Here is a 15,769-nt window from a genome sequence, read left to right as displayed (position 1 = left end):
CGTTCATGTACGATCAGTCTCGACTGGCTAAAAATACTGCTGCTAATAAGTGTGACGCTTTCCTCAGACATGGGATACGGAGGCTTTACACCTTATTGTCTTTCTACTCATATGAAGAGCCGGCCGTCAGAGAGCCGTGGGTAGGGCAGCGATACCACGGATAATGCTCTGAGTTGCAGTCGGTGCTCTCATCAGAAGATTGCGGGTGGATCCGGTCTTTCAGAGCTTTGAGCGATGGAACGGACGGACGAGAAGACTGCCGGTCGGACGGTGGAGGCTGAATTGAGACAGATCTCAAATAATGAATTAGGTGCGATGGAGCAGAGCAGGCGGGCGATTGAGCGAGCGGGTAGTCGGGGCCTTTGGCGCTTTCGCTGGCTGACGGCTCAGCGCCTCCGGTACGGAGTCTTCCGTCAGTCCGTTCGTTCGACTTGACGTCTTCATTCAAACATAGCTATACATCAGACAGAAGGGACCGAACGGCGCAAGAAAGATGGAGCGGCTCCCCGCGCGCTATCTTTGGTATACTATACTCGTCCTCTCATTATCACTCACCAGTCGGCCGCTCGGACGCCGAGGAGTCTCGATCTTGCCTACTCGGTCCAGCACCGATGTAGAAAACTAATTACAGCCTGTGAACTACGAGAATATATGGAGCGCGGCGGCTGCCGCTAAAAACTGTACTTGATCGTCTCGTCGTCGGTGATCCTTTATGTGTTGGACAGTCCCCTTCTTCACAGTCTCCGCTGGCCGCTTGTTTAGTCGAAGGCCGAATCGATATCGAATTTTCTGATGATTGAACATGGGTGTGAAAATAGAGGAACGACCGTTCCCCGGATTGATCTCTCTGGACGTTGTCTTCATTATCGATTCAATCAAGAGGGTCATCATGGGCATCAAGTTCAGATGAAGCCATCTCCTCCGCTCTATTGAATTCTGGGATTGAGATCGATGACGGATAGAGTTTCCTGCCGTTTATGAAACATCCAATCCTCACTCGAAGCCGGAGAGCAGAACATCGATTCCCTGAGCGGGACTCATTGATCGGACGAATAAGAATTCACCGTGCTCTTCGCTGCTCGCCGCTGGCAAGGGTTGAACGCGCATCCCGCGCGCGCTCTGGCCGTACCACGTCGTCATCCCGGCGAGCGAGCCTGGCCGTGTTGGAGCACGAAAGTTTAAGAGCCCGGGCATCATAGATCAATCGACATATTATGATTAATGGAAACGTATCGCCTCTCGTTTCAACTCTCGCTTGGTGTTCAATCGAACGTCAGAACATCGTTTTGTCTTTTCGCCTGACGCTCGCTTTGCTACTCCGTCTCATCTGATCGTTGTCGAACGGCCACTCCAAATAGAGTCGTGTTCATCTATCCACGAGACTTGATTTCCCTGCCAATTTTCCTGACAACGACGGCGCGGCGGCGGGAGCTTCTTGTTTCTGGCATCGGCGGACCGCCGATGCCGCAAGCTTTGGGTGCAGGTCGCTCAGCCGACCAGCGGCATGACAGGCAGACGTCGAGCAAGACCGTTCTGTCATCCCGGGGCGAATCGTTGGCTATTTACGCGACGGCCGCCGCAGAATAATGTTTCATGGATTGATGCTATATTTTTCATGACAGATTAGAATGAGTGTTTGACCACTCGTCATGATGGCTTCTTTCACATGGAGTGTAGGGAGATCGTCTGCGAGCGAGAGAATGGTCTTCCTCCATCGACAGGCCTCCGATCGGGAAATAATAGTTCTGTTTCACGCAGTTTCTTCGTTCGATTTTGCGAATAATCTGCTTATTATTCTGATCTGCTGCTCCCTTCCTCTTTCAGACAAATCTGGATTCCGACTTTGCTCCCCACTCGTTGGGCGTCCCGACCTCTCTTCTGTTGAGGGCTGAATCTGTGTTCGGAGGAGCTCGAGGGAAGCCGGGGTTGACGCACTCCTAGCGTGTTTGTGATGTTTGTTGAACAAGTTTAGTCAAAACTCCACCTAGTAAGCACTCTGAGAAGAAGAGTAAAAAAAACGCAGGCACTGACTGGTCCTTCATAATCACGGCGAGTGCTCAATCAAACCGAGGACTAATTACCAAGGCTGACTTCGTGAAGTTTGCCGGATAGACGAGCGAACGGCTGACGGCCAGGCTCGCTGCCGACTGCCTGCCCTAAAGAGGAAGCTCCTTCACAAGTCTATTAAAAGTTCCTGACGGCATCATGGCACGGGCTCATCCTCGGATAGAGAAATCGGCCGCGAGATGAAGACTCACACTCAAACACATACTCAGATCGACGAACAACACAGGATGATCATGATCGTGGGCTCATCCGTCAAACGATGCACTCTCGAAAGCCGTTCGACCCGGGAGAGACTCGGGAGCTTGAGTCGATCTCGATGGAGAGCCCTCCAGCGATTCGGGAGAAGGTACATTGCGGAAACGTCTCGACATTGTCCAGCATGAAACATGATTCTCAAGGTGGAAGAAACAGAGGAGAACGCTAAGAGCCGTGCATGACGAGGGCGAGGGAAGAGAAACGGGCCAAAAATGTCAGCCTATCGAGTCTTTGATGGTTTCGATGGACGCATCCGATATCATGCGGTGATCTCTCAAGGAATATCGATGCTACCGCCATTCCGCGAGCAGCCGTGTCATTCTGCGATAGACCCTCACGGTGCACGCTCGTTGAAAAGGTTCCTCCAAGAGAAATGGGAAACTCGTTCAGCGACAAAGTGGGAAACGTGAGCGTCTTCGTAAATGGCTGATGAGAAGAAAAAACGTAACACTCTGCGAATCTTAAGCGCCCGTTATGATGCATTCCAGGTAGCACCATTTCAGCTTCAGCATAACGAGCCGAGTTATAATTATGGCACAAGTATCCACCCTCCATTTGAGCGACGACACGCTGTAGTGTCTCTATTAGAATTTCCTTGCAGAGTTTCCCAGAGTTTGAATTTCATAGCTGTGGAAAAATGACTTGAGGAGTCCGAAATCTTGCCCGGGTTCAGACGAGCGCCAGCCGCCCTGTCATGTTAGTTCTCCCTCTCTGGCTCGCATCTTTCTCTGCTGAAATTTTGCTTAGAGCCGAAACTTGCTGGTTCGGCAAAATGATTTCTCGATGCTACGATTGCTGATCTGATCAATGGATTTAGAATAAGCGTGAAGGTGTCAAAATTTAAGAGAAACGCAAAGCGGTAAACTGATGCCGCTCGGCGAAGAATAGAGCGCCACAAGCGAGCTTGTCCAATCGGTCGGTCAGTAGGTTCGTCCGACCAAGCGTCGGAGAACTTCGTAGCCTTCCTCAGGTGTTTAACGTCGCCGGCAACGACAGCAACGAGCAGCGGCGAAGCGACCAGGAGGCAATTCGCGCCGGCCGCACAATAACTCGTTAGGAGGTAACAAAGCTTCAGAGCAAAAGGGATTCGTCGTCGACGCTGTCGACGTCCGATGCGAATTGACCCGAGGCTTGGTATTAATTTGGTCATCGCGCTCACTGAGCGGCCGTGCCGGTGGTGGTGAGTGGGGCGTTGGATACAATTACGGTTTTGCGATTACGGTCGTCATGATTATTACCGCTGCTTTCGTGAAGACACCGAGAGCCACAAGCGAAACAATTGTAATGGCAACCTGTAATCGGATAGTTTGTGTGGGAGAATGAAATTTCGTCGAGCTCCAAGTCGACGCTAGAAAGGTGCCGCGTCTCACCCGCACCAGGATTTCTGATGCGGGAGACTCTTCAAGGAAACGGAAAATCTCAGCAATAGAGTGAGATCCCGGATCACAGGGAGATCAGATGGTGGTGGAGTCTAGGATCGATTCAATCCGGCCAGTCCGCCAACGCCTATCCTCCTCTTGAATTTCAACGACCTAGAGGAGTTTATTCTCGTGCTAAAGTGAACGAAGGTGCAGAGTCCGCGGACGCGGTTCGATGGACGATTCGTCGAGAAGTCGTCCAGTGCGCCACCCCATCCGAAGTCCGGTCGAATCCGGTGTACTGTAGCATTTCATTAAGTGTCTTGATTTTTCTTCTGAGCCGCGGAGCCACTTAGAAACGAGATTCGGCCGAACAGGTAAACGCGCGGAAGGCAACCGACCAAGAAGAAACGAACACACGCAGACAGTCGTGCGGCCGACTACGAGAGACAGACACAAAATACAATCCAATCCAAAGAAGAAAAATCTTCCTCGAAATGCCCAACACGAAAAATGGATGTAACCAATTAGTCGGCGAAACTCTACCAACAAGAGAAAACCGGGGAAGGACAAACGATTGATCAAAGCCTCTTGTTCACGGTGCAACAAAACGCGTCCAATTTACTCGTGGGCTGTGAATCGTCCGATTGCCTCGTGAGAGGCGTCAATGAGCATCGGTTTTTGTTTCTCTCGGCGCTGATAGGCATTCCAGGGAGGTGAGCCAAGATTCGATACGATACCTCCGATGCCGGGTCGGCAATGGACAAGGACATGCCGAGACCTAGTGTTCCTTAACCGGATCGTGTTCCAGCTCGTGTCGGCTGAAAGGCGGTGCAATTCTCTGACGAAGGCGAACGAGAAATTTTCTTTCCGAACGTATCGATCCAATCGATGAGATCAAATCGTGAGAACTGCCGAACAAACTCCGAACAGAGCCCAATCAGCGAACGAAGGCGAAACAGCAGAAGGCTCACCGCGGGAGTGGAGGCTAGAACGACAACTAGATCGACTTCGAGACTTGACATCGAATCTCGCTGTGGAGCGTGTCAAATCCACCAAGTGTAGCAGTAGTGGTGGGTAGTCTCTTGTCGGCCGGGCGAGTCGAGACGACTTGTTCAACAACACAAGAGACCTGATTGTCGTCAACTTGTACGAGTTCTTTCTCTCCATTGATTCGTTTGTCGGCCTTCGAGGACTGAGGAGTGAGGAGCACCGGTAACTCGGAGTGTGACCAATCTTCAATCAGCAGCGGCGGCAGTAATCCGAGGTGTGAGGTCTCAATTCGGTGAAGTTGCTCAGTTCGTAGTCGTCGCCGTGTCCGGAGATCATCAATAACTCGAGGGAGGTGCGACAACGAACGGACGAGCGAACGAACGAACGAAGAGGACGACAAGAGAGGAGGGGGCTCGAACCTAACGAGAGTTCAGCGCTTCGGAGTGTCTTCGCGTCGCGTGACGAACACCTCAACGACAAATGCCAATTTAGATGCTGTTGCGTTGGAGGTCCAGCGCTCGAACGAGGTGGCCGAACCGTAGATCCAGCCTTCCAACGTCACTTCGGTTCATCAATCCGTCGTCCGTCCAATTGAGAAGCATCCGTCCGTAGACAAGTCGAAGGACAGAAACACAAGAGGCCACCAGCATCACTAACGTGAACTAACCGCGCGTTAATGTTGTCTGTTTCTAATGGACGTTCTCTGAGGCGCCCGGCGGACATCAGAGGTGTTCTGTCGATGCGTTTGCAGATTTTTCCCGTCAAGCCACATGCGGATGATCGGCTGAATTCTCGCGCATGTGTATGGCCACGGCACTGGTCGTACCTTCCCGCGGAGAATGCGCCGGAATCTGAAGCGAGGTTGTAGAAGCGGTCAACGGTATCCCAGCTGATCAGTAGAGATCGACTTATAATTGTCGATTTATACCGCAGAGCCGCATGCAGAAATTGGATTTTTATAATTCAACGATTTTTTTCCGTTGAGGACGGACAATCATTATTATTCTTGTTTTGATGCGTCCAGTCTGCCAAAAGTCTCTCGCCATGACATAAACCGTAGCAACTATCACAAACGGCTTTGTAGGACCCCGTAGGCTTCCGTCGTCGTCGAGCCCCCTAATTGAGCTCGCGAGAGGACCGACAAGACACCGAGCAACGAAGCGAGCGGACGCCGAACGAACAGTACCGACCAGATGAATGAATGAACGATGTCAGCGGAGCGCAAAAATACAATTTGGTGTTTGTTGTAGCTGAGGCGGCGATGGTACTGATCCTGGTTGTTGCGGCGGCGGTGGCTACGGTGATGGACAGTTGGCCTGACTGGCAGTCAGTCATTGCGGTGTTGATTTCCCCGATTCCCACAACCACACCGGTTGACGACAAATACCCACGGACTGAACTTTGCCGCCAACGATTTCGGAGCGAAAGTTTCGTTTTTTTTTCAGTTTGACTCTCCCACAAGCGGAGAAACGCTAAGGCCAGACAATTGAATCCGTCAACCGTTCACACACAGAACACTTTTTTCGAGGATTTCCCTAGCGACAGTCGGTACCGCCGCCGCTGCGTCTTTGTGGGACGTATTCGCTCGCTCACTCAGTGAGCCGTGTAATCTCTTATAGTTCTCCTCGGTGAAATGAGGAATTCATTCCGAAACGCGTCATTCGATTCCCGACCCGAAGAGGTCCATCGCGACGTCGACCGACTGACTGGGTGAGTCAAGGATCACCATAGAGTTTCTAAGCCGTGGTTAAGGCCACTTTCCGAGTTTCGGAGTTTCGGTGCCGACTCCGAAATTTTCGAGCGTTCCTGAGCCTGCGCGCCTTTTCATCTCTCCGTCGGCTCCTCTATGGCCTCGCGCCTGCGGAAGGACCGATATGAATGAAGAGCATAGGACTCCAAATGCTCAATTAGGTTCCGCACAAGCTGCATCCAACGAATCCTCGGCTATTTTCTGTATTGTTCAACCACTCATTACTGGATCTCTGACGAAAAGTTTGACGAACTGACTGAGTGACTGGTTGAGTGGCCGAGCGAACTTCTGCGTCGAGCTGCGCTGAGGTCTTCAACGATGCTCGGTGCTTCGCGGGCAATTTTCGTCCGAAGAGAAAGAGCGAGAAAACGTGCTGAGCGAGCATCGTCGGCATCTTCTAAGAAGCAAACCACGCCTCTTCTGTACACCTTCAAAGAGACCCATTGACTTTTATCTCGACCGAATGTCCCCGCTTAAACGGCTCACTTCAGACGTGGCCGTCTTACGTCGCGAGCATTCCGGAAAGCTCGACATCTCTCTGAGAGTAGCTATTCGGTTCAAGAATCGATAGTTTCTCCGTCTCCGATCGTCCACCGTAGGACGGATCGCCATCGAGTCGAATAAACGGGGTTCCCTAAGCGGCTCGGTGAAAATGTTGTTATAGGCTGATTTCGGCGGGTCCTCGTCGATTTCTTTCGTCCGTCCGTTCGGAGAGTTTGCTAGTCAGTGAGCTGGCTAGTCAAGTCAAGTAATATATCCAGTCGAGCAAGAGGCTGTCCACGATCTAAATGAGCATGCCCGGCAGAGTCATGCTAAGTAGCTGCTGCCGCTCGCAAAAGACTGATCAAGTATGTAAGTACGTTGGAGAGGAATTTCCTTCTCGGTCAGGGGCTGACGGCTGTCGGTGCTCTTTTTCTCACATGTAGCCGATCAGGGACGAACCCCCTTCGAATTCACCGGCGAACGAGTAAATGATCCTGTTGACGATGAGGGAGACGACATGCGTATCGACGGCGGTAATGATAATCGTCGATGATGACGATGATGATGATCATGAGGACGATCCTCACAGGCAGCGAAAAAGTTCGGAGACGCTTTTGTTCTTTCCACTTTCTGCGCTAGCTAGTTCAATATCTCGAGTGCGCCCCATTCTGAAACATCACTCAGTCCGACAGAACATCGAAACACCAAAAAGGCCAGATTCGAGGAAAAGTCCCACAAGGAAATCAGATGTTCACGATATGATCTCTTATTGTTGCGATGTTCGGAATGATGAACTTCACGGCTCGAAATGAATAGGTAAGTCGGCTCATCTATCGAGCTCCACGGCGAGGAACCGGACGATGCGGTCGTAGACGACCAATGACCAGCCAAGCTCAGAGCTGTTCTCTGTTCGTTCACGATTCATGATCACATTCTTGATAACGTGATCGTTGTCGTCACCGCCGCCACCGTCGTGGAGGAAGCCGAGATGATTTAGCAAAAGCGACACTTAAACGTGGATAGGAGAGGCGTCATTATCGTCTGCCTGTGAATAAGAATGAGGACAAGAGAAGATGTGCGAGCCGTCGTCATCGCCGAAGGAATCTCGCACAAAAGAAGCCGGAGGAATATGGACGAGAAAGTCAGCCAGATAGGCCTGTCACATCACCCTTCCAGCCACGACGGTGTCCATGTCGCCATTGGTCTGATCTGAGGTCTCCTGTCGTCTCCTTGGTGTAATTCCATTAAACCCCAGGAAACCACCCGAAAGAAACCGGCCACACTCGGAGGGACGACGCAAAATCCATCCAACCGAAGCACGCCTGCTCGCAAGGAGAACAGTCAAAATGGGTTCTCGGCTTTCAGCGTTCACCGCAGTCGTCGCCGTTGCCGCTGTCGCCAACGTTATTTTTTCCAGTCATCGTTTGAGGGAGAAACGCTTCAAAAAGACGAAAAGGCGATGAAAGATCACTCGCCGCCGCGGCCGCCGACTACGACGACGAGAATCCAAGTGGAATTTGAAGATCAACCCATGACTCGGAGCGGAGAGCGTAGAAAAGAGAAAGATGGACCATTATCGTTGCGATTACGTCCACCTTGTGCGGCGAAAAGCTTTTTCACTGGAACGAACGAAAAAGTGACACCGAAGATTATGATGGAGGAGCGCTGAATGAAATCTACCTCTCGCTGCCGCCGACGTCGTTTGTAGATCAGACGAGGGCACAGTTTGTCCGAAGGAGTCAAGAGCCCTCTGGGGTCAACCTGAGAGCCTGAAATCAGGTGGCATACAGCAAGCTCCAGCCTGGGACCTGATTGACACGCATTCGCAGGAGAAGAAGCAGGAACCAAAGAAAACTCCGCAAGATCACGGAGAATTTAGAGTTTGATCGAGCTCCGAAGTCGTTCAGGGCTCTCTGCGGACGGCAGTGCGAGACTGTCGAGAATATCTCTCTGCGATTTGATTATTGGTCTCCTCATCCTGATTCCATATTCATCATTGACTTCTTAGTCAGCGTGGAAAACATCGGGGATCAGTTTTTCTATTCTTCCCGCGGTACTCGGTGAGCCCGTTTGTGCGACCAGACGAGACGCTTCAGGCAGTAAAGCTTTCAACTGCTCATTGGGCTGTGGATCCGTCATTATGCGAACGTCAGCCGCTTTCCCTCCGCCCTAGGTAAACGACGCGCATCAACCGACGATGATCATTCGTTTACGGCTTCGCGCCAGACAGAAGTGGTCCGAAAAGGCCCGGGCAGTGTTTTTTCGGTACGGAATAACCTGGATCGGGGATTGGCGGACAGATGCGGATCCGATTCGCGCCAGGCTAGTTTCTCTTGCGTCAACACATGAACCCTCAATCGTAATTCCCAAACTGTATTATGTGAAAGGAAGGTTCCGAAACACTTCGAGCAGAGAGCGACGAGACGACTAATAATCGATAAGACGATTGCGATGATTCGACAGAACGCATACGTCGCACTGCGATCATCTGAGCAGGAGCTGTCGGCAAAGGTGGAGGAATGCGAGGACGGGATGCGGAGGAAGTTTCGACCGAGATCAAAGAGAAAAAATGGACGCCTCGATCGGAGTGGAATGGGAAAGACGACCGACTGACTAGCTGCTGCCCATTCAGCTACTTACAATAGAACTCCGAAAACAAGTGAGCACTGTTTTGAGGCTTGAGCGTAGATACGCCCTCATCCTTGATATTTTGCCATCCCCTCAGTTCGAGCGGCCACTCGGCTGGCCGAATCGCTCCGAAATCTGACGGACCGACAGAGATGAATAAGTGACGTCGAGAGCTAACTTCAAAATCGCCGCTGAACCGATGAACAACAGTTTAGCGAAGACCACGATCAAGGCAACCGCAACGGCGACCGCTCGAGTCGACCATAATGGCGAATGCTTCTGATGCCCCAATGGCTGTCGTGAGTTGTTGCCCTACCGCATCCCGGGTAGGGGATCTCAATAATGGCTCACAATCAGTCAGTCACTTAGGAAAAATTCTATGGAGAGAGTGAAGGGAGTGAAGATTACATGGATCGGTGATTTCGAGCAGGACGTTCCAAACGAAACAACCGTCCGTCTCTCGACCAGTGAGTGTCATCGACTGGCACTCGACCGCTCTTCGATGAGCTCCGCGCACTGCCGTTGGGTACGTCAACAACCACAGCCCCTCGGTCGCGTCTTCACGCCTCTGTCTTACGTTCCGAAGGCTTTTGGCGCCGTAAACGGTGCGCTTTGAAGCGGAACCGCAACCGACTGAGTCATTGATACGACCGCTCCGATCATACGCCTCTCGTGTGTTCGTTTTACTCAAGCGGTCGCGATTTAGAGAAATCCGTTCGATTGTCCATTTGCCCATTTTGTCATCAAAATGAAAATCGGACGAAGGGGAGCCGTGTATCTCTCGCTGGCTTGTACGACGAGAAGTGATTTTCAAAATCAATAATCGAGTGCACGGCGAAAGATCTCAGTCGGTCGCATACGAAATGCCGCCTCTCTCGTGACGATGAGCGACAGCAACTTGGCGACGGGCCGGACCTGTGATCGTTCTGTTTTTCTCCTGCCGGTCAGTTGGTCGGCGCTACCGCTCCAGCTTCCGTTGTGAAGCGCTACACTTAATAAACAATAAATAAGCCCGGAATGAGCGATGTCTCTCCATTCGCTGATGATGCTCACTTCACGCTGTAATCTGTAATTGCGAAAGATCCTTTTCGATAGACTGACGTTCACAGACGACGCGAGAGGAGCTTGTTAGGACTTGGCCGAGCGTTCATCGTCGCTATTGATTTCGAGCGAGATAAATTTATCATGTCGTAATTGTACCGCCGGCTCTCTCGGGAAAATAGAAATAATGATTGTGGAAATACGTAAATAAGCAAGAGGACCGAGCTGATTCAGCTCTTTGTACAATAATTGCTCTCAGTCTGTGCACGGCTTTCAATTACCACGTGGCGCAGTGTGACTGACTGAGATTGACGGGCATATTATCCTGTACGGTAGTACATTTCTCTATTTCTAGCGAGAACACACTCATCAGAAGCCGGATATGCATACAGATCAGATCCGTGAGCGCCAATTTTCCCGAAATGATGATACGGAATGTCCGGGTAAAGGACGAGATCATCGTGTATCACCATGAGTATATGTCATCCCTGATGTTTCGATCGATTGAATCCTCGCTCGAAATTACTTTGAGAGAATTAGGGTTCAGATTTCCCCTCTCAGAATCCACCCATCTCTCGAGATGGTCGCGGAATATGGGACTTGCAAGATGACACCGAAAACGCTCCTCTCTTTCATGTGACTCTTGATTCCTTAATGGCCACGAAGAACATCCCAGGGCGGCATGAAAATAGTGCGAAGGAGAGAGCCGCAAGCTCACAACCTGCGATCTTTCAGCGTCGAGTTCCAAGATGTCAGTGATCCTCTTTCGTGTAGTCCCGACTGCGTGTGATGCCGTGCCATATTCCTGAACTCGGAATGGTTGTACCGGAAGGATTAGAGAAATTCTCGCCTATGCATGCTTGGAGAGGAAGCCTCTGATTGACTCTCGCCAACATGTGCGGCCGAAGCTCCCTCCGTATTGACGAGCTGCCGGGAAATTTATCTCGATGAGTCTTAGCGCAGACTCCTTATTTCTCGAAGGACCCACCCGGAGCTCATTATGACAGCAGCATTAGATCGGGCAGCTTATCACCGCAGGTACTTCGCTTAGATATACCGGCTCTTCGTCGCTGAGCTCGCCTTTCGCTGATAAGAAAGCTTTCGCCGTCCTCCCCGGACCCGCCCCTCAATCAATCTTTTCTCGCGTCTCATTATATGAGAAACAATGCGAGAAATAGGTGGTTCGTTCGGAGCAAAAAACACGGAGTACTTTACTCACTTCAATCTGGCACCACTACAACACCACCGACACCCGATTGGCAATTTGTCAGACTTGATGAACGGCTGCAGGCAGTTCTGATTGTACGTAGAACTTCTCCTTCGAGCAGAGAATAATGGCATTCCTCTCAGACGCCGCTCCGTAGCGTCCCGCGTCCGATTTTAAAAGTATGAAGTGGAAATTTTCCAAGGAGGATTTTCGTCTCTGCCAGCGCGAGCGAGACCGTGCAGACCCAACCACTCGCCTGTACGCGACCTCGTATCCGTGAGATTCTACCCTTCGGGAGGAGCGCACGTAAGCGCAAGAAGTAACTATCTGAATCTGAGCGTCATCCAGAGCACGCACTGACAGAACCTATCTCTCGTGATCCAGATTATTCTGATATACATATACATATTGTATATATATGTAGATATTTCTGCATAGCATCCGACTCATTGGGAGGAATCGGCTAATCGGGCACGGTGTCCAGCTCCTCTGCACTGGTCCGCCGTCGGTCTTGTCGATTGCCCGGTCGGGAATTCTCCCATATTCTCGCGCTCACATCCGAAGCGTTGTGGCTTTCCGATGTCAACACTGGCACCATATCCTCAGTTCCAGAGGAGTGTGGAGATTATCTGTTCCCATGCCGTTAGACTTCAACTTTCCGTCCCCTCGGTCACTCGATCAGGGTTGTCGGTATCGGGCCTCCCTGGCCTATCGAGTGAAATCGGAACAAGATAAGCTAGGCGATTCCGTTTGCTTATATAGGTACAGATAGTCATGAAAAATCGATCTTGCTTGCATATAAAGATTGTAGTGGGAGGGGGACGATTGTGATCGAAGTACTCGATACCGGGGGGACCTACTGAGAACGCATTGTCGACATTCCAACAAGTCAGGCGAAGAGAATGGAATATTCACTGATGGTATTATAGGGCTCAAGAAACTCTTTCGAATATCTCGCTCATCCTGTCCTTATTTATTGCTCGAAATGCTCAATCTCAAACGCTCTATAATTATAGCTCTCTAGTATGAACTTCCGGGGATAATCCAGCAAACTGATATGGAGCTTCATGACAGTCGGCGGCGAAATATATTATTGAAGTGATGCGGGGCAGAAGCTCGGGGAATAATGAGATCTCTATCAGGAGCTTCCCCGAATCCTCTGTCAGCTTGAGGCTCTGAAGTACACGGGTCCGTCCAACGAAGATGAATGATCATGAATGGTAAGAAAGTCGGAAATTTTCACTACCGGACCGAGGTCTGAATTCTCTGTTTACAAGATACGGACGGATGACCCCTCGCATTAGTCTGTACAAATCTTTGGTTGCAACTGCATCCCCCAGCCATCGGGGGTATCCTCTTCTTGTGTGTATATAAACGATCATTCCGGTAAATGAACTAAAACATAAATGCAAATCCCTGCGCGAACCCTCGACATGTGTTCGTCTCGGCTTGATCACTCAACGCATCGAGTTGGGTCCACACTCACCCCTCAAGATCGAGCCAGGTGAGAGTATCTGAGAATTTGATCGGGCATTCGTGCCACGTTGAGGCCTCGCTCTATGTACACTTCTAGGATTTCTAGGCAAAGTGGGGAAGATTCCTTGAGTCGACCCCAATTCAAGCTACTCGTGGATCTATTATAGATCCGCACTCTGAGGAGGGAGGCTCTCCATTGCCACAAAATGCGGCGCGTACTCCTGCTGGAACAGAGGTCGCTGAGAGGTTGAGGGTTGCGGAGCCCACCGATCGTTGAAAGGAGCTTCCAAATGGAATGCAGGAACTGGGAGATGACCGAATTCCGAGTAGCCGTATTCTGGCCGCGCTGTTCCGGTCGACGCTGGACGTCCATCTTGTACGATGATGGAGGTCGTCACCTATGGGGAATGGGAACTCTATATAGGATCGGGGCTTCTGGACTGCAGGGGAGCGATGGACCTGTTTACTCAAGGTCCGAATCAGTGAAGGATCGCGAGCTCCGGGAATGTCTGGATATCTAAACTCGGTCGATGAAGGAGTTGTTCCGAGACGCTCCATGCCTACCTTCCTCGGGAATTGCTGTCGTCCCGAAGCGACTTGCTGACTCTCACGCTGCTTTTTGCTCTTGTACCGTCGGTTCTGAAACCATATTTTCACTTGTGTGGAGCTGAGTTTTAGTGTTTGAGCCAGCAGTTCGCGTTCCTGCGCCGTGAGATATTTCTGATCCTTGAATCGTTGCTCGAGTTGATAGACTTGCGTTTGAGTGAACAGAATTCGTGGTTTCCTTTTCGTCTCTGAAAGAATCTTTCGATATTAGTGGAATAAGTAAGAATACCGATTTCAGATACAAGCTCGTGAGAGAGTCACCGAATATCGATAGTGATGTCCAAGCATCCCTGGCGGCAGGAGCTTACTTCTATGGTGCTGAGTTTCGTCTTCTACTTCTTCTTTGATAGACTGTCCGATGTTCTCATGAGCAGGTGGCTCGAGTCTCTCGAGGGGCATGTCATGCTGCGGTAAAGATTCCTCGGCAGGTATCGGCGGTGTGTGCCTGTCGCACGAGAGAGATGTCCTCAATATTCTCGCTCGTAATCCTTCAGAACATTCTCAGTGATCATTCCCACAAACCCCGAGAAACTTCGCCTCAATATCTACACATGATCAATAAAATTATATCTCCTCAGTGAATGACTCGATAGCTCAAGCTTATTCGCGGCCACGCCGGCCGGTTATTCCGCGCGAGACTGGAGAGTCTTACTTGTATTCCGATGCCGGCCATCCGAATTGCGGCTGTATCCAACTTTGCGGCGCCGTTTGACCCGGAGAATAGGAAGGCGGGAGGTAACAACTCTGGTACGATGGCAAAGGATGGGATGTTCCCATCAGAGAATCGGCTGGTTCCATTGAGTAAAGGAGATCTTTAACATTGAACGAAGAAGCTGGCGACGTGAACATGGCGTACCCTAAAGCGTAGAAAAGCTCCGTCAGCGAATGGCTATCTTTGAAGCACATCACGGTCTCTATACAAGCATCCGGCTGCTCTCTGCGGGCCGCTATCGTTGGGAGGGCTTCGGAATGCGCCTGGTGAATTCGATAATATATTTCACCGTAATCTCGTACCGGGAACACATCGTCGATTTTGAACAAAACGCGTTTGGCTGCAACTTTTGACCAGAAGAACTCAGGAGGCACCATGGCGGTACAACATCGAGCTTTGTCGTAACTGCTGCTGAAGTGCACCTGTAGTCGTTTCGAGTGACGCTCAAGTGAAAACTTGCAACTCAAGTGAGATGCGGGTCCAGGAGCGTTGAAAGGGAGTACGCAGACAAGCAGAAATCTCATTGAGGTCTCCAGTTCTCTGACTGAGTGGTGTTCTTTGCTCGAGATGGGCTCGTCAGCCCATTGAGAGGTGCTTGATTCCAGAAGTGTGCCCTCAGAGATTTCCACTTCACACGGTCACCCACTTCATTTAACTAAGGAAATCAACGCAACAAGAGCGATCGGTAACCTCGCAGAGAGCCGAACTGAGACGAGCGAGGTTCAGGTATTTCACAAACATTGGCACGATCGCACCAGTGTGCGCTTCGTCGCGAGTTCATAAGTACCTCAGGACGGCTGCGACTGGGTGCAGACGAGCATCGTTCTCCGGTACGTCGAAGTGGACGCAAACAGCTTCAGCAGGTACCGATGCTTACCGTTGGACACTTAACGACCTTACTTAGCTCTAATCTCAGGGGCTCTCCAAGAAAACTGATAGGCCTCATAGCAAGGAGAGGGGACGAGAGGAGAGCGTAGGGAACTGTTCCCGCCAAAATTTCCGTATCCCATCACGCCATGTGATCTACGCTGTTTCGATCCCATCGATTCAGGGAAATTGCGTTACAATCCGTCACTTTCCCCAGGCTCCAGCGATTAGTCGGAGGAGTTGATGTACTCGAGAATGATCTCCACCGTATCCGATGCTATCGGGTAGCGATGAAATGACATCAGATCAACTCCGCGGGAGATACG

The 15,769-nt window shown here is 50.9% G+C and overlaps 1 protein-coding gene across 1 annotated transcript; it reads right to left on the bottom strand.

Annotated features, from left to right (window-relative positions):
* Positions 1-12,740: 12,740 nt before the first annotated feature.
* Positions 12,741-15,484, bottom strand: LOC100901936 (homeobox protein XENK-2). The gene is made up of 6 exons (XM_029112602.1): positions 15,454-15,484; positions 14,879-14,998; positions 14,517-14,721; positions 14,173-14,309; positions 13,823-14,052; positions 12,741-13,656 (listed from the first exon to the last, which is right to left on the bottom strand). Exons 3-6 carry the CDS (start codon positions 14,711-14,713, stop codon positions 13,420-13,422), a joined length of 801 nt encoding a protein of 266 aa, XP_028968435.1. The 5' UTR covers positions 14,714-14,721; positions 14,879-14,998; positions 15,454-15,484; the 3' UTR covers positions 12,741-13,419.
* Between the last annotated feature and the right edge of the window lie 285 nt (positions 15,485-15,769).

This window comes from Galendromus occidentalis, unplaced genomic scaffold (assembly GCF_000255335.2).
Source record: "Galendromus occidentalis unplaced genomic scaffold, Mocc_1.1 scf7180000077520, whole genome shotgun sequence".
Classification (NCBI taxonomy): domain Eukaryota; kingdom Metazoa; phylum Arthropoda; class Arachnida; order Mesostigmata; family Phytoseiidae; genus Galendromus; species Galendromus occidentalis.
The sequence above is the reverse complement of the archived record's forward strand: the minus strand, read 5'-3'. Positions and strand labels throughout refer to the sequence as shown.

Excerpts from the sequence above, each read along its gene's own strand:
- LOC100901936 (XM_029112602.1), bottom strand. The coding sequence starts at position 14,713 with ATGTTCACGTCGCCAGCTTCTTCGTTCAATGTTAAAGATCTCCTTTAC. Across the intron at positions 14,053-14,172 it reads CGAAACTCAGCACCATAGAA|AGACGAAAAGGAAACCACGA; the intron begins GTAAGCTCCTGC and ends AGATTCTTTCAG. Across the intron at positions 13,657-13,822 it reads GACAGCAATTCCCGAGGAAG|GTGACGACCTCCATCATCGT; the intron begins GTAGGCATGGAG and ends CATTCCCCATAG.